Source organism: Phymastichus coffea, unplaced genomic scaffold, assembly GCF_024137745.1.
Source record: "Phymastichus coffea isolate CEN01 unplaced genomic scaffold, Cenicafe_Pcof_1.1 PCOF00157, whole genome shotgun sequence".
Classification (NCBI taxonomy): Eukaryota; Metazoa; Arthropoda; class Insecta; order Hymenoptera; family Eulophidae; genus Phymastichus; species Phymastichus coffea.
The window spans coordinates 24,475-48,452 of NW_026706968.1; the positions used below are offsets into that span (position 1 = coordinate 24,475).

General features: G+C 37.2%; 3 protein-coding genes and 1 non-coding gene across 4 annotated transcripts; 2 read left to right on the forward strand and 2 right to left on the reverse strand.

The window, feature by feature from the left end:
- The first annotated feature begins 47 nt into the window (after positions 1 to 47).
- Positions 48 to 4,243, forward strand: LOC131672718 (WD repeat and HMG-box DNA-binding protein 1). The gene is made up of 13 exons (XM_058950131.1): positions 48 to 409; positions 488 to 602; positions 685 to 836; positions 916 to 1,024; positions 1,094 to 1,336; positions 1,408 to 1,623; positions 1,707 to 1,979; positions 2,051 to 2,267; positions 2,349 to 2,567; positions 2,641 to 2,861; positions 2,949 to 3,191; positions 3,273 to 3,624; positions 3,696 to 4,243. Exons 1-13 carry the CDS (start codon positions 333 to 335, stop codon positions 4,070 to 4,072), a joined length of 2,814 nt encoding a protein of 937 aa, XP_058806114.1. The 5' UTR covers positions 48 to 332; the 3' UTR covers positions 4,073 to 4,243.
- Positions 4,244 to 4,559: 316 nt separating this feature from the next.
- LOC131672712 (organic cation transporter protein-like) lies at positions 4,560 to 9,259 on the forward strand. Its single transcript, XM_058950119.1, has 9 exons — positions 4,560 to 4,694; positions 6,134 to 6,420; positions 6,648 to 6,751; positions 6,814 to 6,968; positions 7,051 to 7,219; positions 7,965 to 8,287; positions 8,491 to 8,795; positions 8,891 to 9,027; positions 9,119 to 9,259. Exons 1-9 carry the CDS (start codon positions 4,634 to 4,636, stop codon positions 9,144 to 9,146), a joined length of 1,569 nt encoding a protein of 522 aa, XP_058806102.1. The 5' UTR covers positions 4,560 to 4,633; the 3' UTR covers positions 9,147 to 9,259.
- A 553-nt stretch (positions 9,260 to 9,812) lies between these two features.
- On the reverse strand, positions 9,813 to 12,849 carry LOC131672713 (epoxide hydrolase 4-like). The gene is made up of 6 exons (XM_058950120.1): positions 12,167 to 12,849; positions 11,185 to 11,309; positions 10,818 to 11,093; positions 10,571 to 10,728; positions 10,121 to 10,375; positions 9,813 to 10,008 (listed from the first exon to the last, which is right to left on the reverse strand). Exons 1-6 carry the CDS (start codon positions 12,365 to 12,367, stop codon positions 9,827 to 9,829), a joined length of 1,197 nt encoding a protein of 398 aa, XP_058806103.1. The 5' UTR covers positions 12,368 to 12,849; the 3' UTR covers positions 9,813 to 9,826.
- Positions 12,850 to 15,392: 2,543 nt separating this feature from the next.
- Trnal-aag (transfer RNA leucine (anticodon AAG)) lies at positions 15,393 to 15,474 on the reverse strand. Its single transcript has one exon. It is a non-coding gene; the product is annotated as a tRNA-Leu (tRNA).
- Positions 15,475 to 23,978: the final 8,504 nt, after the last annotated feature.

Below are 23,978 nucleotides of genomic sequence, written 5' to 3' on the forward strand. Positions count from 1 at the left end.
TCGTAAATTATATCGTATAACCTGCCACAAGAAATAGCGCGGGAAAATGTATTTTAACCAATTGTCAGTAACAGTTACAGGCATTTAATTTTTTGAGTTTAAAGTTTTTTATTTGTGAATAAAAAATGCCACTATTTATTTGCGATACATGATATGTTGCAGTAGTTAATGCATAGAAGTTATGACAGATATTTACTGAAATATAACTTTGAACGTATACAAAGAAAAAATAATTGTTAGTTACACTCTTGAGCTAGAATTTTTAGTGTTACAAAAGGCATTTTTATTTTGTTTAGTCCTTAAAGTTCAAATACATTATAAGTTGCTTAAAAATGTCACTTGTTTTAAAACCTACACGTTATGCCCATCCAGAAGGACATACTGATGTTTGTTATTTCACAGGAGAAAAGTAAATGTTTCATTTATCAGTGTTACATTACATTAAGTAGTGAATACATACTCACATAAAATTATAAACAATTTTCAGAGGAGGACTCATTACTTGTGGAACAGATGGAGATGTACGAGCCTGGGTAAATTTAATGGACGATGACCCATCAGCAAGTTGTATTGCTGAAACTGCTACAACAGTAGTTGCAAAAGTATTTTATATAATAACATATCTTCCGTTGAAGTTGTTTTATTATTTATAATAAACTGGTACATCGATACATTTTTCAATAGAAAGAAAAAGTTTATGCTGGGAATGATAATAATACTGTACAAATTCTAAATCATCCACAACTTGACAAAGAGGGCATTGTTACAAGATTTGCAGCTACTGTTTGTGCATTAGCAACTGCTAAAGAAAGTAGTTTAATTGTTTCTGGTGGCTGGTAATATTGACTCTATATTACAAAAAAAATTTTTGTGTTATATTTTTTTATTTCATTTTGATTAATTTTATATTAATAGTGATATGCGAATTCAAGTTTCAAATGTTGATACAAATGAAAACTTTGAACTGTTAGGGCATGAAGCTCCAATATTGGGATTGTCACTTGATCCAAGAGATGAATTTTTGGTAATTATATACAAATTACCAATTTTTATGAATAGTATCGGTTATTTCATTTTATTATAAAATATTTAGGCTTCTTCAAGTGGTGATGGGACTATTAGAATATGGAGCATTAAAGATAAAAAATCAATTTACACTTGGAATAACATTGTTCCAAAAGCTAATTCATTTTTTACTGCTAAAGCTTATGGTACACCTTCATTTGAGACTAAAAGTGGAAAATATCTTGCTTATCCTCATGGAAAAGAAGTTATAATTGTAGAAAGAGGAACATGGAAAGAAAGTTTTAGATTAAAATCTACTGATATTAAAAATGTAAGATCAAATAATTTGCTGTATAATAATTTGATTTTTTACTATTATTATTAATCATTAAATTATTTTAGGATATAAGTATCTGTAGATTTTCTGAGTGTGGTACATTCTTAGCAGCAAGTACCGTGTATGGTGAAGTAATAGTTTGGAATTTTGAAAGTAAAGAGCCACTTGGATATGTTGAACATAAAACTAATGCTAAAATTACTTCAATGGCTTGGAATCCTGTAGAACCCAATGAAATAGCATATTGTGATGCTCTTGGACAGTTAGGGTGCATTGATGTTGTATGTATAATATACATCATCTAACTTTGATTTAAACTGATCAGGCAGTAATTAGGAATTTTTATTTTTTTTCTTATCCCAAGAATATAGCAAATTCTGAATTTTTTGACATAAAACCAGCTAATGGGCATGTTGTTAAGGATGATTTTATGTTTGATGAAGATGATGATGATGATGATGATAACGTTATATCTTTGAGTAAAATAAAAGCATCAGTTGTTAACGACGATCAGAAAAGTATATCCTCTATTACTTCCGAAAACAAGTATGTAGAAAAACGAGTTTTACCAGAAATAAATCTTCAAGAACCATTTCAGCCTGGTTCTACTCCAGATCATCTTATATCACGTTATATGGTTGATAAATATATTGTCATACTCACATTATTGTCACATAGGACGAATGATTAATTGTTGATTGATTTCAGATGTGGAATGATGTAGGAATAATTATGCGTTTCAATTCAGAAGACGACGATGGTGATAATATTGAAGTGAACTTTCATGATGTGACGGTACATCATTCTGTGCATATCAGTAATTACGTAGGTCATACAATGGCAGCTTTATCTGCAGAAGCTTTAGTACTTGCAGCACCTCGTATTGACGATAAACCAAGCAAACTAGTTGTTGTAGCTCTTCAAGGTATTAATAAAATTGTTTTTAGATGCTTGTATACAAATATTTTTCGTTAAAATGTATTTACGAAAATATTTATATAATCAGTTACTGGAAACAAAGAATGGTCAGTGGATCTTCCTGATGAAGAGGAAGTTCAAGCGGTCGCTGCCGGAACAACTTTTGTTGCTGTCGCTACTAATGCGAGAACATTAAGACTTTTTATGCCAGGTGGAACACAGCGAGAAGTTGTGAGTTTACCAGGACCTGTCGTAGCTATGAACGCTCTTGGAAATAATCTTGCAATTGTATATCACTCCAGTATAGGTATGATATTTACGTTTGTCCATTTCATAATTTTTACACAAGTTTTTATATAGTACCATTGACAATATTCCAGGAGCTTTTGGGGATCAAATTTTAAACTTAATGTGGATTCGAATTTGCGGACCGAATTTAAAAAGTCATACATTACGAGTTCCACTTTCTCCTAAATCTCATTTGATGTGGGTAGGATTCTCCGATATTGGTTCTCCTGTAGTTTTAGATTCGGAAGGAATAATAAATATGTACGATAAAAAAGCTATATTATGGAGAGTAGCATGTAATACCAATAGACACGTAAGCTCTCATAAATTTTATCTAATATTTCTACAATAATGTTCTCAAGAAACCAACTTTTATTAAATTGAGAAAAATAAATTGCAGAAAAAAGGCAAATTTGATCATTACTTTATTATTGGTGTGAGTGAATCGGAAGGACTTATGCGGTGCATATTATGTAAGGGTAGTCACTATCCACAAACAACGCCACGTCCGATTGTCACCGAAGTAACGTTAACCATACCTCTGTGTGATCCCGAGTCTAAAAAATCGGAAAATGAAGCTTTAATATGGCGTCCAGGAAATAATCCTGTTGATGAAAGTAAAGCCATGTTAGCTCTGATAGCTGTAAGTGATACAAAATATTAATTTGAATAATTTATTATTTTGAACATATTTACCGGTTTTGCATTTTTGCATTTGTTATAGGAAGCCATTCTTCAAGATGTTGAATACCGAGTATTAGAGATATGCCAGCAAATTGCTCCTCAGAAAGTATTAGAATTAGCAGTAAGATATTGTGGTTATCATAATCGACATATTTTAGCTACAAAATTAGAAAAAATTGCCTGTAGCAAAGAATCGCAAGAAACTTCCCAACACGTTGACACACAAGAAGATATTTTTAACAACATTGAAACTGTCGAAGACGATGAACTTCTGTTGGTACCGACGAATAATAAAGTACCTGATATAATTATAAAGCCTCTAATGCCTAGTCAACCATTCGGACGACGAAGTAATCCTTGGACTAAGAAAGGAAATACTTCTACTTCGAAAGGTAATTTTGATGAATAACTGTCTAGTATATTTGATTAATTTTCATTATTCCGATGGATATTTGTTCTTCAGGGCTTTCAGGGTTAGATAGCATTGAAAAAGAGCCTCCTAGAGTGGTTACCCCTGTAACTATTCATCCAACTAGGAAAGAAACTAAAAAAGATACTCCTAAACAAGAATCTTTCATCAGCTGGCTCAGTAAAAACAGAAAAAGGCTTGAAGATGAACACCCAGCAGCAGAAAGTAAAGAACTAATGAAACTAGCTTACAATATTTTTAAAGAAGAGCTTCAAAAGAAAAATAACACGAATAGTAATATAGAAAAACTTGCAGCAGCACCTGAAGTAGAGAACAAAAAAAGAAAACTAAGCGACGATGAGTGCACTGAAGAAAATCAGCCAAAGCGATCAGCGTCCAGCAAGTTAGCAGTATTTGCAAGAAGTGAATGATAGCGCATATATTTAAAATTGAATGTAATATTTTATTTTATAATCGGACGAATTAAATTATTCACTATTATTCACTATTATGTTTAAAAGCTGGATTTGAGTTAAGAGAGTAACATTCAATCCGAATGATGTACATATACGATACGAAATAGTTGTTTTTAATAAAGTTTGTCGTCAATCTCTTCCCTTTTTTAAGTCATTAAAACTTGATACAACTTATTTCTATGAAATTAAAAGTTGTAATATTTCATACTTCTATGAATTGGTAAAATTAAAGAAATTGTTCGAAAGTGTATTTGAAAAGAAACTGTAAAATCAACTTGGGAATTATTGAAATTCAAGAATCATGCGAAAGCGAATGAGCTCAGAAAGAAAAAGAGCCTGAAAGCTGCTTTCTTCCTACATTTATTTCTGCGCACTGCATGGCGCGCTAGAGCATCGGCCTGAGTGTCGAGCGAGTAATGGGCCGGTATTCAAGATGTGCGCTCACTGCTCAGTCGACTACAACACCTTCGCCGGCTAATATCATCTCACGCGCTGTGCTGTCTGGCCGGTAACATCATGCCTGACGCCAAGGAGGACACTGCCGAAGAAATAAAAATGCAACAGAAGTCGAAGAAAGGTAAGTGAAAATAAGATTCATTTCATTGACAAAAATCGAGATGTAAAAATGTTTCTTGTACAATGGCGATTCCCTTTGAGGTCGTATACGCTAGACAGTCTAATTATATGCCGGCCGCGTGTCTAGTATTCCATCATTTGCGCGTAGTCGACGAAACGAGGATTAAATTTCTTTGCTGCTCTTTACGCGTTTCACTGACGTGTAAATTGTTATTCAAGCATGGAGCTGTGCGCCGCTATATAATTTCTACTGTGCAGATTATTAAGTCGACACTTGGCTGTAATAATAATAGCGTGCCGTGTACTATTTTTGGCCAGCTACAGAGGACTGCGGAACGCCTATGCCAGAAACAATTTTATTTGGGCTAGTGAATAGTTCATTTGTAAAAGCGACATATAATTTCGTTTCGTGCAACTTTCAATTGCTCTTTCAAGATCTTTTTGATGTTTTATTTTGATTACAATTATATTACAATTATAAACAGTTCATTCCAATGTAATTTTTAATTATTCCGACGAAGCTCGCGAACTTTATGAAAACGAACAATCATAAAGTTTCATAATATTTTGCTGTCGCAATATGCGAGCACGATGATGTTTTTAAATAGCCAAGCCGCATCTCCTTTTTAAAAAGCGTCGCGTCGAGCGAGGAGACCGCTCGAACGACGCACAAGCTGTTCAATGAATCGATATTGAGTTCTAGATCATCTTATCATCGGATTACATTTGCATAATGCATGGCATTTGACCGTGGTACATGCCGTCGATGCATCATTACGAACACTTGCTAAAACCGCTGCCCTAATGACTTTTGCGGTGTGTACACTTGGCGCAAATGACTTAATGGATTTTTATTCTTTCTTCCCTTCCGAATACACTTGTTCCTGGTAGTTACCATTAACGCACTGTCGCGCCTCATTAGAGCTGTACGAAATATGCGACTTACACATATGTCGGCCTTACGCCTTTATTTTATCAATTACTCTCACACCAGATGCATTTCAAGAGATACTCCGCGTACATTATAGGATTCTTATTTCGAGGATTTCTACTACGTGAGTATAAAATGTGGTCGTTCACGAGCACTAAATGTATATGTAAAACATGTTTGTGTTCAGCATTCGATTGTTTAGTCAAGCTCAAAGTCATATCAGAGAGATGCCAAGTAATCTCAGATTTGTAAATGAGCTTGTAAACACATTGATTCACAAATCTATCCAGTATATGCATAATATTGATAATAATAAGGAAATATATTAGATGATAACGTAAAGCTTCGATTCTTCGAAGTGCACTACTACGTTTTGACTAAACGAGTTATTAGAATTAAATTTCGATTTCGTTTGAGCAATCGACACTTTATCCATCGAGGCGTTCAGAATAAAAGAGAACATTCCATTTAATTTTAAGATCAATGCATTTTGTCAAAACCTATTTCAGACAAAAGTCCAGTCGATCTGGTGCAAGAGGCAATGGGAAGCCTGGGACCGTGGCACATCGTCATAGCCGTTGCACTTTCTTTGGTCAAATTTCCCGTAGCTTGGCATCAATTGTCGATCGTTTTCTTGGCACCACCGATTGATTTCACCTGTACTTATCCGAAACCTGCCAACATGAGTGAAGCGCTGGAACGCAAATGCGAAGTCGACGTCGGAAATGGCACTATTGAGAAATGCACCAAGTTTTTCTACGATAGAACTATTTTCAAGGAGACCATCATCACGCAGGTTAACGGACTGTTTTAACACGCTCATTGGAGTACTCTTGCGCGAGTAAATTTCTTTATCGAATATAATTCGGTCTCGTTGAATCGAATAGTTTTAAATGAAACTGATGTCATTAAATCGAAAGGAAAGTACAGATGCACCGATCGCTATCAATTCATTGTATTGTTTCTTCACTCATCATGTCCAATTGATCAGCAAATTGAATAGTAACGTTTGTTATTTTTCAGTGGGATTTAGTGTGTGATAGGGAGCAATTAGCAAATTTTGCTCAAACATGTACCATGCTGGGAATTTTAGTTGGAAATATGATATTCAGCGCCATGTCCGATAGGTAAAACGAATCACTATTTCTCGAAATCTCGTTAAATTAAAATCGATAATTGTTTATTCTAGAGTCGGACGAAAAATCCCTCTCATGATTGCAATTCTATTGCAATCAGTGACTGGATTTTTGACGATATACTCACCCTGGTACGAAATGTTCTTAACATTTAAGTTCATTTCTGCCTTAGCCACTGGAGGCACTATGCTTATCAGTTTTGTTTTGTGTAAGTGTTTTAATCTTTCTATAAGACCTACTTTCGCCAACTTATTTTATGCATTGGATATAAAAAGAATATTTTGTTTCAGTGATGGAAATCGTGGGACCAAAATGGAGATCAAGTTTATCAGTTCTCTTCCACGTACCATTCTTGCTTGGATTTTTACTGAATCCTTTGGTATCTTATCTCACACGCACGTGGACAGGATTTCAAATGGCCGTGTCGATACCACCGATTTTGTTACTTTCCTATTATTGGTAAGTTTAGCCATAATCTTTATCTGTTGCTCACTCTATTTCGTCTCAAGTTGTTCGATGTTAACAAGATAAATGTTACAATGATAGTAACTACAAAAATAGAGCCCCATTTAATTCAATATAAGTACGCTATTTCAGTCCAAGATTAAAAACCGCGGACAAAAGCTTGGAATTGACACTGCTATATTGCGAGTAATTGGCCCGTGACAAATGAAAAAAAAAAAAAACTTTCCGAAGTAAACCGATAGAACTATCAAAGTGACGTCGCGCCGAAGAACCAAGCGAGTCATTGACTCTGCGGCACTTTTTCATCTGCTCGAGCTACCGCCGTCGCAAATTGTGCCATGGCAATTACAGCGAATCCTCTCGTACTTTCATTCAACTTTGTAATCACCATTCACTTACACGCGGCTCACTGGCTATGCGATAACGGTGTCATTAACGCGCATTGCGCCTGTGCGAACGCGCAAAAATTCAAGCTCTTGGATTGCGCCATCCTTTCACTTGGATATTCATGCCTAATCAAAGCTTGATCAAAGAATTCTTATTATATATCATTTAGAACGGCGCTCTTTGTCCTGAGAAAAAACATTGTGCAAGGTATTCTTGCCTACGAGAAATCCGGTGCTCAATGACTCAGACTTTTTGCACACCAATCGTTCAGTGATTCGCAATTCGGATATATTCATACCGAGTCGTCATTATAATAAAGATTTACATTGAAATTGTTTAATACATTAAAAAGGATCGTTCCCGAATCGCCTCGATGGTTACTTGCGGTGGGCAGGACAAGCGAGGCAGAAGTGATATTAACGAAGGCCGCGGAAAAAAATAGAATCTCGCTAAGTAAAGTTGCACTGGCCATTGAAGATCATCGGAATCAAGCGAAAATACGCACGGACAACACCAAGAAATTCAATGTGACACATTTATTCCGTAGTCCGAATTTGTGCGTCAAAACGCTGTGCATCTGCGTTAATTGGTTCGTCTGTGGCATGTCCTTCTTTGGTCTGGCGCAATATATTGGCCAACTCGATGGAAACATTTTCATCAACACTGCTGTGTCAGGTAATTGAAACGTCTTGCTATCTGGCCAATGTATTTTATGCACTGTTATCGTTTCGATCGGATGTGTCAGTGGTAACGTACATTTGTAATATTTTCATTTGAAAGAGAAATTGACAAGAGATTTAGTAAAGCATTTACTCTGAAATTATTATCTGGTTGAACTTGTTTGCGTTTGGAAAAAATGAAGATTTCTAACATTGCAGCGGCTGTCGAGCTACCAGGCACACTGATCGTTTTGTTTTTGATTTCTCGCTACTCGAGACTACGTATTCTCATCGGAGGCAATATCGTTTCGGGAGCGATGTTGCTCATAACGATGTTCGTTCAAGATCCAACGATACGCGTGACACTGGCAACAATTGGCATTGCTGGTATGTCGATATCATTCCCAACCGTTTATTTATACAGCAGCGAAGTTTTCCCGACTGTCGTGAGAAACGTTGGTATCGGTGCTGGTAGCATCTGCGCGAGAGTTGCCAGTATGCTTGCGCCATACATCGCTACTATGGTAATCATTCACATATATTTCTATTTTACTTTCGACATCGCATTCATTTGGAAAGCTTCTTCTCATGCATTTCATTTTCATAATTTTGATTTTAGGGTAACGTACAGCCATGGTTACCGCCGCTATTTTTCGGTATAGGACCGGTAATTGGAGCTGGCTTGTGTTTCTTATTACCAGAGACTATGAACTGTGAATTGCCGGAGACGATAGAGGATGGTGAAAACTTTGGAAAGTAAGTGCGCACAGCGAACAATTATAAGTTATTTTAACAGTAAATAGATGATCATCCAAGCTTAATAACACCACTTGTATATGATTTGTAGGAAGATGCCGAGAAAAAGCATCGCTTGAAAACTTACACAAAAACAGATAATCATCTAAACTTCTTTTCTTATTATGAATTCCTCTTCAAATGCAATTGCCTTCATTCCTATTACATAAAAAAGTGGATATTTTATTGAGTTTCAAATTGCCAATTTTTTATACTTTAACATTTATTTTTCCCTGCGCAATGTAGCTCAAATCCACTTATACTTACAATTATACAATCAATTTTTATGCTAATTTTCCAATAAGTTTTGTAACTTTTAGTATAATAAGGACGAAATGTTATGAACATCTGTCTTAAAAGTCGTGAGCATATTATATTTATTACAAACAAGTCAATTTCACTTGATCGTACAACGTTGAAATAGTATTGTAATCAAATGTTAAATACACTACATTTATATTTTAAACAGTCTTTGTCCATTATCTTTTAATAATCACATACAGCAACGATCAATTTCTTGGCAAGAGTACATATCAAATATAGTACATTTTCACTCTCATCACGTAACGTAAATAGATATATTCATTCTATGAATTGACCAGCTTAAAAAAACAATACCAGTGAACAAATATATAGTATGCATTTCAACTATAATGTCGCAAGTACAACTATCACAATCTAAGAAAACAAGTTGTTAAGTGTCTCTGTCACAGTTAAATAAAAATATTGTTTCCATTTCAATTACGTAAAAAGTACGTCGCTACGTTGTTGCAGTTGTTTGTCCTAGATAAAGCACTTTACTCGGCAGACCATTGACGACTCCGTTTGTCCGTTTATGCACAGCATCAAACATTTGATTTCCATATTTCACAGTAGTGCTTAGAGAGCCTAACCACGAAGACACAATACTCCTGGATGTTGTTTTCTCCACCGCTGGTTGGCCTTGAAAGTTAATTTAGTTTTGTTTTACATTTCGTTACGTTCGTTTGAGATAATCTAAATTTATCTACAGCGACAATAGTACATATAAAACACTGCTCAGCAAACAACTCACCAACAAGAAATTTAATTATGGCCTCGTTGACTGATTCCGGCTTTTCTTGATGTGGAAAGTGGCCAGCGCCTTGTACAACTTTGACACTGGATTGTTCAACGTACTCCGTACTGTGAACAATATCTTCTAGAGAAACCGAAGGATCAGAGTTTCCAACTATTAAAAGACTTTTGGTCGCAATTTGCTGATTGTTGCTTGTACCCAAACGGGTGAAAGGTAAGTTTCTAAAATAATTTATAGGTCCGGTCCAGTCCTCTGAAAATAAGCAAGATAATTTTTATAAAGCAATGACCTCGCACAGGGCCGCTCTAGTACATGTTTATACTCTTTTTACGTTGAATTATACTATAATTATTCAATATATGTGATTTGATATGCCAACACATCAAAGGATTATTTTCATTGAATCAAAAGCTTGTATATAAATCAGCCCTAATTAACACGACATACCTTTTCTACTAAAAGCATATTTATAAGCTTCGACAATGTCATTTTCACATTCTCTTTCTTTTACGTGAAGATGCTTATATGTGTCGTTAATAACTGAAAGATCTTCTTTTAAAACATCGATTTCCGGTAAGAAAGGTAACCGGCTGAAGTGCAACCATCTGAAACGTCAACGAATTATAAATTAAAATTTTGTATGCACACCTTTCATGATTATTAATAATATATATTTGAGATAGTCTGAAATTACTTTCGACTGAAAACTGTATTGTCCGACATACAGTTCCAATAAAAATTTGGATGTGGGCTAGAAATCGCTACAAATTTATATAAAACATCATCGTGCAGAGCTGCCATGTACCATCCAAGAAGGCCACCCAAGTCGTGTCCAATAATGCTGCAACTTTTTGCTCCCAGAGCAAAAATAAACTGTTTTAATTCGTCAAGAAGAATCTCGATTCTATATGAACCTTTATTTAATGGTTTGTCGCTGTCACCGAATCCTTTCAAATCTAAAGCTACAATTCTGAAAAACGAGCGTGCGCAAAATAATACAATCTCGAAAAAAAATCCAACTGTCTTCGTTAGTATTATCAAGGAATATTGTTAAAATTTACCTAAAATGTTGCGAGAGAACAGGAATTTGTTCTCTCCAAGATAACCAACAATCTGGAAATCCATGTAGTAGTAATAGCAATGGTTTGTTCTTGTCTCCAGCCTCTACGTAATGAAATTTTATACCCTGCAACAAAACCAGTCATTCATAATTGGAGATTGAAAAAACAATTGGGTTTTTTAATGCGTTATTGAATCAGTGGGAAACCGGTTCGGTTTTTATGCGCTCTCTAATTGTATTATTTTCTGTGCGGTCCGTTTGGATTTCAAATTCGAAAATAGATAGTGCAATGTATGAAGTTAAAATTTGTCTATTTCGTGTATTGTAAGTCGTCAATATTTGATGAACTAGAAAATAGACGCGGCAGAAGTAAAATTTTGAAAACATATATAGATAAGATATAATTAATTTTTGGCTATTTATTAAGCAAAATTTGCATTTTAACGAATAACCTAGAGCTCTGCATTGGTTTAAAATAAATATTTTTATGATAAATTTTGAAGGATCTGCAATATACCTCTATAGCCGTCAGCTGATTACATTGAAAATAAGCGTCATCATCGTTCGATGCGCGATAACACACGTCCAAATTTTGCTTATGTGTTTCATTACTGTTGTTATCGGAGGTCAAATTCAAGTATTGGAATACTTGAAAGAGAATTGCAATTTTTTATGGATTCTGCAGGAGCCTATTGAATGTGCCTATTTACGCGGAATGAATTGGTACGCTCAACGAAAGGAATCCAAAGGAATTATCACATTGCACGAATTCAAGTCGCCCATTATTGTACATTTCGTTTTGCCGAGTACTCGAGTACGCGTAATTAATCGAAAGTGAAGTTTTATTTTACTGCTCGCATTGCAACGCTTCAATCTTTCTGTTATTTTCGTAATAGAGTTATGCTAAATATAGCATCACAGCGATGACAGACGTAATAGTCGATGGATCTACGTCAAAATGACGCACAATGTGGAGCAATTACCTTAAGCTTAATATACGAATGCTTGCCAAAAGTGTTATCAACCAGGCAAGGAGGTGGCTTGTCTCTCGGTTGTAACAGGAAAAATTGTTTAGGATTCCATGCCCATCGGACAAGGCGCCTTGCAATCAGATACCATCCATAGGCAAAAGCAAGAAAGTACAGCTGTATACGCTCGCATATGGACACGCGCTCGATCTTCATGATCTTCACTTCATAAACCGACTGGAGCTTATTTCGTTCAAGAGAGCAAAGTCTTCGCGTCGATCATCGTGTCGGCGTAACGCGCGCACTTGACATTACGCGGACACACTACGTGCGACGGCAACGACTCGTTGGCGTCATTGCGCATCGATGCCAATCACAAGTCTTTCCGCGGCGCCACAATTTAATAATGCACACAAATCTTACGTAACGAAAACTCATTTATGGACATTGGTCGCGGAGCGTCACGGCATATTCTTCTGTCGCGGAAGAAAGTCAGTGCTAGCGCAGACACGGGAAAGGCGCTTGATCCAACGCACGCACTCGACGCGACTAAAGAAAGAGAGAGAACGAATGCGTTCGAGTTTCCTCTTCACGCGCTACGAGCGAGGCGGAGATAAAACCCGAGCGCGCTGGGGAGTAAGACCCACTGCTATCCGATGTATCAGATAAGCCTTCTTTTTCCACGATGCAATTCTATCAGTAGCGAGCAAAGGTTTCTCGCGGCTTATCAATGAGCTGTGTGCCAGTTGATAAGCATTTCGCCATTCGTCGCTCGCACAGATTGCAAGATACTATTCCTAGCCACTTACGGCCTGCTCTAAGATAACGTGCTTTTCGACTATGACAACATTTCTCATCCAAGCTGTCCGTGCCAACGCCTTTTGCCAAAATCTCGACATCCCTGCACCGCGTAAACAGCGCAATCTTATAACCAGATTGCGAGAGACTGTGATTCATATTTTCACTTGGACTTGTCCAACCGAGAATGGCTTTGTCAGTCTTTCTCCCTCGTCTATTCTTTTCTCTATTATATCGCGGGATATGCCTCTAGCTTCATCTACGTTTACAGACTTCATTCTGCAGTGGCTATCTCTCGTCAAGTTTTTCCCAATACTTTCAGACTTGACGCAGTATTCGTATTTGGATTATTACTGGTCAAATATGCGCATATCAGCAAATAAACTGCAATGCTCTTGTCAGTTATTGTGTGCGTTACTTTCAACAAGTAAACTTCATTTTTGCAGCCATCATATTTCCTATCTCGCAAGTTTTAATAAAGGAGACCGATGAAAAATTAGCTAAAAAGTCTGAGACTATTCGATTTATTCTTTGTGATCGATGATTTCGATAATTCCATTAAACAAATTATCATTTCAAGCATGAGTCACATACATATTTAGGTGTTATTGTTTTCAAGCGGGGGATAAAACCATCTATCAGTTCAATAAAGATAGACGCCTCACTTTTGAAGTTAATAACTTTGTGAAAAAAATGCATTAAAACAGGACTTATATGCGTTGAAGCTTAAAAGATTTTGCCCATCCATTCATTTATCACCGGTTTGTCTACGCCAATTACAGCAAATTTTTCGCAAAAGAGAAAAAACTCGTATTTCTTTGCTGTTTTCGATGCCGTTTACTTTAAGCGTTTCCAGTTTTGTCAAAAAAGCCGAAACCATTTGAAAAATAATTCAACTTGTAGACGACAATACTCCAAAAATCACTACAGAATCACTAAATACAACGAAAATAAACTTTACAGCTTTTCAATTGTTTAACAAAAATGTTTATTCATTATGTTAATACATTAATGTATTGTCATTAATAAAATTCATTCTCAATACATTATTTTCAAATAACACTGTTCCGATTGTCAGCTTCAGGTACCGAAAGCAATAAAGAGATATGGTTGGTATCACTTTACACTTGAGTTTCTTTTATGTTTAGTAAAATGTTTACATATTGCTTTTTAAACAGTGAACCTGGCATCAATTGAAGCTTATTCTTAATTTTGCCATTTGAATATTTCAATAATAAAAATCATGAAATCATGAATAAAATCATGAAAAATAACAATGCTTAAATGTTCATTTATTTATTTTACATCAAATTTTATAGGACTGAGACAAGCCTTGGCAAGACAATCATCGTAGATTTCATTTTGTAAATAAACTAATTGATTTTTTTAATTCCACTGTGGAGTGACTTTTGGGAGAAAAAGTCGACGGATAGTTTCAACTTTTCTCGCACTAAACGGTCTGACGTTGACCGCGTCAAAAATTGCTTGAAAATTCCTGTTTTTTTTCTTTTTCGGTCATTGCTAAGAAGTTATGTGCCTATCTTTTTTTAGCCGATAGTAATTGAAGCCTTGTCCACGCTACTTTAAGTGAATTGAAGGGGAGACGAAAGATCACTGATACTGCGTTATCAATATTATGAAATACCTGCTAATTTTGCCAATATGCAAAAACATGAGTTTGTATAAATGTTTCAGAATTTAGCTAGAAATAGAACACCGGAATGAGTTTAAGATTAATATTTTTGTAAATTAAAATTAAAATTTTTATTTTAATGACTTATCAATTCAAATTCACAGTTATGTGCATATCCAAGTATGATAAACATATTAACTACAGGGCAGAGCAGTGCAAAGGTAAAAAAATTGTAGGTGATTTTAAAATTTATAAATATTTGTATTAGACTCTTATTATATAATTGATATTACAATGCAATAGTTTAAACATACAAATGCGAATACTCCAAAAATATTTACACATGATTTTTCTTTTGTTATGCCGCAATGTAAAAATCTTATTAGATGACATAAGAAATTTAATTATTATTGTACACTGTACAAAACGGATAAATAATATTGTAATATATAGATATATAACGCTTCCTAATTACAAAGCATTTCAAATTCCTAAAGTGAGATAGGATTACATCTAATTGTGGTGATAAAAAGTTGCGATCTGATTTATAACACGATAAATAATTATAACGAATTTGAAAAATAATGCATAACGTATAAAATGTAAGTAAAGCAGAAAATGTAACTGCAATGTAGCTACAATCAATACATTAGTGGTAGTTGGCAATATCGGTCTCTGCTATACTATATCCTGTAAATATTTTAATCGTTTACATGTTATTAATTATTATTAATAAAATAAATTGTGCAAGTTATACAAATATGAAATACGTGAGTTATTTATATGTTTCAAAAAGCAAAATAAAAAAACTGGCAGCGGTGGGATTCGAACCCACGCCTCCGAAGAGACTGGTGCCTTAAACCAGCGCCTTAGACCGCTCGGCCACGCTACCTTGTGTCAAGAACTAGCTGAATATATAAGATATTCTATACGTTTCATATAGCTCTAATCAGGCAACATCAACTTTAATAGAAATATTTACCAATCGTTAGCATATTGTATTTAATGTCTTTTTTTATCACGAGTTCAATTAAAAATTTTTATCTGCATTCAGAAGATAAGCGATTCACATTTACTAATTCGAAATTGTTTACATTTAATATAGCATTGGTACTACAAAATAAAATGTGCTATTTCAAATAACTAGCTGGATTTTGACTGTATCATATTACAATTACACATTTACAAGTAATAGATTTTATTGACAGAAAATATATTTGCGTTTAAACGTATTGAAAAATACGCGTTTTTTCATTGTATAAATGACTAAATTAACAATAGCAGAAATCATTTTAAAAATCAGTAAAATTAGAAATATGATTATTTCTTTTGATATAGACTGAAACTATTAATAGCATATCGTTTAGTAAATTTTGTACGTAAAGCTATAACGACCAATTGCTCCCATGCTTTTCTAAATAAATGTTTTCAAAACTCTCTCCAATTGGTGTGGAGAAAATAACACAAAACAAACGGTTTTTTATTATTATGTAAATAAGTATAACTTCATATATATAATTTTGAACCAAATTAGTTTTATATGCAATGAGTCAATGAGCTATTTTTTAATCGGTTGTTGATTTCAATACGAATTCAAGATGATTTTTTCATCTTCAATGTATATGTCAAATATCGAAACATTTTTGCATAACGCAAACTTGATTTCATAGCACATATGATGGGAGTGTACTTCTATAGTATATATATATATATATAGAGCGCATATGGTCAAACAATGGATTACGAGTGGGGCTTCTTTGATTGCAAAATGCGCATGCGTTTTCACCGAAGAAACATGAGTTTTTTTAAACCTTATTTTTAGAATTTTTAATTGTCTATGGAAACTTGTTCTTTTTTAACATTATTATTGTCTCTTGATGTGTGTGTGTGTGTGTACATGAGAACAAAACTGGATACTCATATTTATCGTGCATGAATCCGACAACTGATCATAAACTGTATACTTTCATTCAAAGAAAAAGAATGACAACAAACTACAAATTATAAATAGATTGAATGAACCTTCAAATTTCACCTCGAAAATCATAAACATACTGTAAATTTCTTTTTTAAATAAAATTATATGTTGGATACAGCATATATATCTACTCAAATGTTCATAATATGTTTGTATTCATTAGATTGGTTGATATACATATTGAAAAAATATTCATCCGACAACACTGTCAGTTAAAATAAAATTTAAAACGTATATATTGTCATCACATGCAGAATGAAGTAGAGAAAAAGTTTTTACGATATTCAATCCGAGCAAGCCTTCTTCATTCGTCTAGGCCAGCCATTTTGTTCGGCAACAGCTTTAACATTCGCCCCGTTGATTCCATTCTCTCTGTTCCCCTTCGACTCTCGTCGTGCATGTGCGTTGTATAATACGTTCGATAGAACGCCTCCTCCCTCTTGGTCGCTCGTAACCCTATACATCGGCGGTACGTGTGGGCTTAATGCTTATGGCGTTGCTGATGCTTTTATTGCGCGAGTGTGAATCGTCGTTTGCGCAGCATGTAAACGAGAGAGAATCGTATAATCAAAGATAGCTTTAGGCTCGTTAAGTGAGGGAGATTGACAGAGTCTCTGCGTCTATATATAATATGCGCTCTCTTCGCACGCGCAATAAGGCAACAAAGTTCATCGAGCGATTCTTAAAAGTACAGTTGAGCAGTGGCCATTGCATATATTGGTGATACACGCGGCTACGCAGAAATGTAAATTTCGTGCGAATTTAATTGGCGAGCTTTGATGAAGGCTAATTGAAATGAAATGAGTTTGGGGCATTGGACAAAAAGGAACGAAGAGCAGAATAGTATGGATAGCGGATTTCCTAAGTGCATTTCTCATACTCAACTTCATTGCGCAAATAAAATAATTAATACCATGGCAAACATACATAACGCAAAGTGAACTTTTTCCACTTCCCTAACTCTTATTTACGAAGCCATCCGCGTATACCGATGCACCTAAACATTTACACGTACTAAAAAAATAAAATCGAAACAACTAGACAAATATATAAATATAATTATCATGAAAATTTAATTTTTCATATGGTCATTTAACAAAAGCTAAAGCGAATCAATTACAATGATGCAAGTTAATCATTGACTTACTTGTTAATAGTTGAATCGATTGAATTCCAAGTAACGCCGACTTTTGTCTTTTCACAAAAGTATCCGGCCAAGAAACTTGGCAAATTATCGAAATTGGAAGAGTTAAGCGCGCGCGGTAGATTCTAAAACGACCTCTTTAATCCTCTCTCTCTCTCTCTCTCTCTCGCTCTCTCTTTCTTGTTCGATACCAACGAACAGCTTAACCGCACGATAAAGTGTTTGCCAATCGAAAGACGTTTAAACGTTGCACTTCGACATACGCGGTCTATTTCTGAAATAGAAGTTTTCAAACAATTTTTTTTATTGATCAATGATTTTTTTCATATGACGTCTTTTCGTATCAGAACTGTTGTAATTCACTTTATACACACTAGCAATACAATCTAATAAGTATAAACCGCGAAAATGTGTAATAATGAGCAATAAAATAATTGAAGCAAGTTTCATCGCGATAGTTTCACAGCAAAACGTGTTGAATATATATACACATTCATGCCTACACATTGCATATACATACATAGCGAGGCGCGTCTTCGAAGCGTCTCTCTGTCTCGCTTTTCTGTCTCTCCCTCAGTCTCGTGCACTCCGAATTAATCATTTCAGCAGCTGGCTGTCGCATTAGCGACAGCGGATAAGACAAATGAACGTCGTGGAGCTTGTTAGGCGACGTAATCCGAGCGATGTCTCTCGCTTGTGCTTATGCTTTCGAGGGCGCGTCGTCGTCGTAGTTGTCGTCGTCGTCGTCGTCGTCGTCGTCGTCGTCGTCGTCGTCGTCGTCGTCGTCTCCTCTTTTCATCCGGGAGATTAGATTGCGAAGGTGGCGCGACGCGACGAGAGATAGAAACGCCATTTTGCTGCTGCTGTGCTTGCCTGTCTTTTGTTTATCGACTTTACCACAAAGTACGAACAAGACAATGAAAGCTCCTCTTGCGATTGAAAGAGGATTGCCCCTTGATGAAATGTAAATTTCTTTTAAATTTTTTTTCGAATGATTAAAAACTGTACGTTGAATATTTTGATATCTTTAGATCTGTCCTAACGTAACCCAATGTGACATGCAAGAAAAATATGTAAAAAATAGTTTTCCCGTGGAGGAAGCAAAGCTATTATTTTTCCATCCGTAGTCCATTTTTTTGAAAGCTTTCCGACGCAACGCCTGTAAAAAGCGAAAAAAGTAATCTCCAAAAGCCGTCGGAGCATCCGAACGACAAGAAAGAGGACAAAAAAGAGCGTATATCTCGGAGGCGAGATCGACGTTGTCGGGGCAGCGCGGGGATGATCAGACGGCGTGAGGTTTCCGTGAGCACACGCAGGCATGGTAGTAGCTAGCAGGATATTCATAGCTCTCTTTCTCTCCCTCGGACTGTTCCGCTGGCGGGTAATAAGGTCCGTGCGAGCCACGTCCGTGTACATGCAGGCAGCCAGCGAGTTGGTGTACGGTAGGCTCTTTTGTGAGCATCACGCCTCTCCATTTTGTCATCGCCCTTCGGGCGAGCGCGAGTTTCAATATTGTAACCATGGAGACGTCGCGTTTCCGCAAGGGGAATGTACAAGGAGTGACACGGCTGCCAAGTACACCGCACTTCTATATACTCTGCAGCGTGCAGTGAGCGCTTCTCTAGATACGCATTCTCTGTCCATTGTGGCGCGCGACCGACAAATGCCCGCGAGGCTTTACACCCATCAGACGATTCTCAGTTAATTAAAACTTTATATTTCGGCTGCCGAGAACTGATGTCGGTTCACAAATTATGCGTCCTTCGGGAGAAGCAGACTGCGTCATTATCGCGATTTGTTCCAGCTAAACTTCAACTTGCGCGCGACGTATCGCTTAAATTTTATTAAATATTGACAAGGCTGCTGCAAGCTTCGCAACCACCCTTTCTGCATTTCTATTTGATAAACAATCAAGAAAACGGATATAATTTGCTCTCTAAACCGTCAATCTTCTTCGGAATATTGCCTGTCGAGCAGCTAATCAGTTCGCCGACGGATCGTAATGAGATTCTTCAGATGAATCTCTCGATTATTCTCAATTAGGAAAATTGACATTGCGATGGAGATGAGAAGAATAATTCAAGTTTTCGCTCTCGAGTGCTCATTATTTCGAAAAGCACATTTTTGCAAAACTTTAAGCAAGAAAGGATAGACCCGCTCATTAATAGTATCTCGACGAAGCGCAATTAAGCAAATGGCCCCTCGGAAAACAGTTGAAAGCAGATTGTTGCCAAAGCTCCGGAATGTTTGTTAAGTACGAGTAAATGTATACGGAAATAATTCAAAAAGTCACGTCGTTATATACGTCACGATAAAAGCTGCATTTGTTATAGTCGTGGACTGTGTCACGAACGCAATTAGTGAATGATTCGTCGAGAGCTGAGCGGCATAGTCCTTCAGTGTAACGACCAAGAGCCCTTTAGTTGTTCAAGTACTCTTACGAAAACGACTGCATTTTGATTTGTGCGCTTCAATATGCTTCCTTAAAGTACGAATGTTACGCGTCGCTTCTTTAGTTGAGCAAATGGAGGGCGGATAATCGACTAAATTTCGCACCTTTCGAATTGTTAACAATCCTGTCATTCTAGTAAGTTTACTTTTATACTTGAATATTTTTTGGATTTGAGCAAAATTATATCCTAATTTGGAAAATTTAGTTTCTAGGCTTTTAATTAGATTTTCATGATGCAACCTTATAATTATTTTATATGCCAGTAACAAATAGCGGATAATTTGTTTGTGCTTGTCTTGCTATATGTTAAATTTATTTTTTAACATACTCAGATTTTTCATTCTCTGACTAATTTTCGCAATTATCTCGTAAATAAAGTCGAAATAATTTTCACGCCTACCTTAAAAAGACTTATACTACTGAACTAATAACTATTTCATTACGTATAATTTTGCTTTATCAAATTGAAGCTAGTTCAAGATTGGTTGTTAATTGTAATGTTGGAAATAGCGCTGATAGCAGAAAACAAGAATAGCAAACAAATAGTAATTGAAGAATTTTATGACTTCATATGGCCCGTCCGAAACCATTGCAACTTGCATATGTACATCTATAGCCATAGAGCTCCTAGTAAGATTCAATTTATTGCTTCTTTTATTAAAGTACTACACGTTTTAAAATAAGTTCATCGATATAAGGATTAATGCGAACGAGCAATAATCGAAATAATAGAAAATATGCATCCAGCATTTCACATTTTAAGATCTAAAAGGGAGCCTAGCTATCGTTTTCATCAAACCTACATAGACGTCAGCTGCATCCTCTTATATTAAAGAGCAGCTCAATCTAAGAATACTCGAGATCTCACAGATGTGGAAAAATAACGTTCTCACAAACCAACAAACCTCGACTGTACGTATACATGCAACATCGCTCACTATGATCCTAGCTATATATACGATACAGTAGCATTAGCGGGTGCATTAAACATATAAATGTGCGTAAAGCATGTATATGTACACATAAGCAGGAGTAGGGCCCATCACCTATAATAGCGACATCGAGGAAAACTGACGTGTCAACGGACTCCTATTAAAGTAAGACCTTTTGCGCGGGGCGGCGTCCATTGTGGTGGCATTGTTGTGTGCCGAATGCTATACGAGGAAAGGTCGCATTATGATTTCTCTCTCTTCTCTCTCTCTCTCTCTCTCTCTCTCTCTCTCTCTCTCTCTCTCTCTCTGTCGCACAAGTAACACCTGGTAGAGGTGTTACGTTGCCGCCATTTTCCATTATGAGGATAATTTGATACGTAACGCGGGGCTTTTGTGGCGCGGGTTCTCTCTCGTTGCGGTTGCAATACTGCAGGCTTAAAAGAGGGAGAGAGTGAGGTGCCTGAATTTGCGCACGCGACTCACGAGGTTTCGCTTGCACCGGATTTTACGGGATGCATATAATACCGTGTCGTGGGTGGGTGCGTGCATAACGGCGGAGAGGTGCCATAAACTTTTCTAAGTTTCCTCGTGATTAATACGCATTAAATGTGCGCTTGCCGAAGAGACATTTCTGTTTCGTCTCGAGAATGATTCAAGCTAGCCGTTGGGAAATTGTTCTCCGAGCGAGGGCTATTCAAGCTCAAAGATACATTGTTGTAGCAAAGTGGCAACGGATCCTTGGAACAGTAAGCTACAACGCGAGGTGAAAGAAGCCTGCAGCTACGCGAAAAAGACTCGCACGGCTGCTGCGGAAATGTTGTCTAGCGCGAGCGAGGTGAAAGCCAATGTGGTCGTTAGAACACTCCAACGCAATTTGCAGTGAAATTGAAAAGAGGGAAAAACGTGCGTGTTTCCATGGCGGCTGCTGAATTTCGGTCACGTAGAAGCATCGTAACGAGGTTATCAGTGAAGGAGCCTTCGGAACGGACCTTGTATAACATTCGCTCGCACCCTATGGACCGGGCGAGCGAGTGCGAGAGAAAGAGGCTGCCCATAGAACCAAATTCAATATGGTGGCTCGACGAGTCAATTGAGCGCGAGTACTTTAGGGATCTCGCAACCCCGCACGCGCGCGCCCCGGCTCTCTATACACCTCTCTTTCTCCTTCCATTTCTCTTTCTAACGCTCTAACGCGCCGTGCGTGTAACTTCGTTAGCTCTCCAAACTGCCAAATGGAGGCTCGTTATTCCAACTGCTGACTTATTGCAGCAAAATTAGTTGCAAACTTTTCCGTTCGCTCTTTCCAACTTGTTCGATTACATTGCTGACGAACACTTAACAATTAGACAGAGCGATTTCAGTTATTCCCTCTTTCTAAATAAGCCACTCGATACATTGGTCTTTTTTTTTTCAAATACCGTTCGTTCCTCTTGCCGTCCAATCTTTCCGGGTTACATCCAAAACAATCGTCGACTCGAGTAGTAAATATATAGAGATTGGGCGAGGAGGTTGAGGCGTTGTCTCGCAGAAGCGACATGCAAAATGGCGCGCAGAGAATTCTCTTTTCCGATCCGGTAATTCAAGAATGCCGGTCTTTTTTTCGTCGCTGTGTACTCTTTTGCACTAGCAAGCGCTTTGCAGAGCAGCGGTAGCGGCAGCGGCAGCAGCAAAGCAACAACGACTGCTGGCGTCCCATCAAGCAGCCGCGTGATTGCTTTTTGTTTAGTAGCAGAGTGTGCACAGAGAGTGAGGCAGTCATGGCTTTCTCTCGTTCTTTTGTTTCCGCGACTCGCCAAGGAAATGACAAACAAATGAGACTCTCCATTCTACTCTCTCTTTCTCACTCTCAGTCGTCGCCATGGCGATACGCGAACGCCAGTTTTGCTCGCTCTCTCGCTATCGACGTTCGACTTTGCAGACAGTGACGCGCTCGCAGAGGAAAGAGAGAAAAATTCGAGCTTCCTCTAGGGCCGGGTCGCCGCCAGCGCCGCACAATGGACCCGACGTTCAATTCCCGACGCTTTTTAATAGCAAGCTTTTCCTCTTTTGTGCTCCGCTGCCCGCTCCTCTTTATATGCTTGACGTTCTTTTCTCCGTTCGGCGCTTCATTTCTTACGTTTGTTTGAAAAATTGCCGCGAACGCACCGTGGATATCTCGTAAAGATGGGAGTCATTAAAAAAATTAGAAACAAACATCAGCAGTGCCTAACGAGTGTATACTTAGAGGAGGGCCGTCGAAAGATATAATTGTGAAGCATTTCAATAATGCACCTTGTTAGCGAACGTGACTCGTCCACTTTTCGATATATGCGCGCCACCGCACGCTTCCTTTTAGCTTCGAGGGTCCATCGCATCAGGACTTGAACGGAATAAGAGAGATCCACGGTAGCCAAGTGTCTGTTACAAGCAAGAAAAAGGCGTAGAACACGACTTATCATTAGCTTGACCACGGACGAACCATTATCATTTGGTCCTCATCGTCCAATTGAAATGCACTTGGCGCTGCTGCGCACGCAGGCTGCAGGATCAATGTTCTTTTCTTCGTTACACGTGCAACGCGACATTGAATTACACGGCGACGGATCACCGACGAGACTCTCTTGAGATTCTGCCTTGCGTCAAAGCAAATAAGTACAAAGAAAATCCAAAACGCATGTAAAATAGAGGAAAACAGCAGGAAAAATAACACGGACGCACCAAACGACAGTTTGGTTGGAAGTCACAGTACGTATAGCTGAAGTAGGCATTCAATGCTTCCTCTATGTATACAACATCAAGTCAAGGACTTAACGGGCCCTCGAAAAGCTCTTTCACAAATGCCCTGCGCAGCTTTGCGTATAATACGTTGCGTGTGCGTAAAATAGGGATGGGGGGGGGACAGAGTAGTCTC

What these genes read in the sequence shown, in the direction of transcription:
- LOC131672718 (XM_058950131.1), top strand. Translation starts at nt 333, where the DNA reads ATGTCACTTGTTTTAAAACCTACACGTTATGCCCATCCAGAAGGACAT. An exon ending in TGTTATTTCACAGGAGAAAA is followed by an intron (nt 410 to 487) that starts GTAAATGTTTCA and finishes AACAATTTTCAG; the next exon opens with AGGAGGACTCATTACTTGTG. An exon ending in CATGTAATACCAATAGACAC is followed by an intron (nt 2,862 to 2,948) that starts GTAAGCTCTCAT and finishes AATAAATTGCAG; the next exon opens with AAAAAAGGCAAATTTGATCA.
- LOC131672712 (XM_058950119.1), top strand. Translation starts at nt 4,634, where the DNA reads ATGCCTGACGCCAAGGAGGACACTGCCGAAGAAATAAAAATGCAACAG. An exon ending in GCAACAGAAGTCGAAGAAAG is followed by an intron (nt 4,695 to 6,133) that starts GTAAGTGAAAAT and finishes AACCTATTTCAG; the next exon opens with ACAAAAGTCCAGTCGATCTG. An exon ending in CATCAACACTGCTGTGTCAG is followed by an intron (nt 8,288 to 8,490) that starts GTAATTGAAACG and finishes CTAACATTGCAG; the next exon opens with CGGCTGTCGAGCTACCAGGC.
- LOC131672713 (XM_058950120.1), bottom strand. Translation starts at nt 12,367, where the DNA reads ATGAAGATCGAGCGCGTGTCCATATGCGAGCGTATACAGCTGTACTTT. An exon ending in ATTCGTATATTAAGCTTAAG is followed by an intron (nt 11,310 to 12,166) that starts GTAATTGCTCCA and finishes GTTTTGTTGCAG; the next exon opens with GGTATAAAATTTCATTACGT. An exon ending in AATACAGTTTTCAGTCGAAA is followed by an intron (nt 10,729 to 10,817) that starts GTAATTTCAGAC and finishes TTGACGTTTCAG; the next exon opens with ATGGTTGCACTTCAGCCGGT.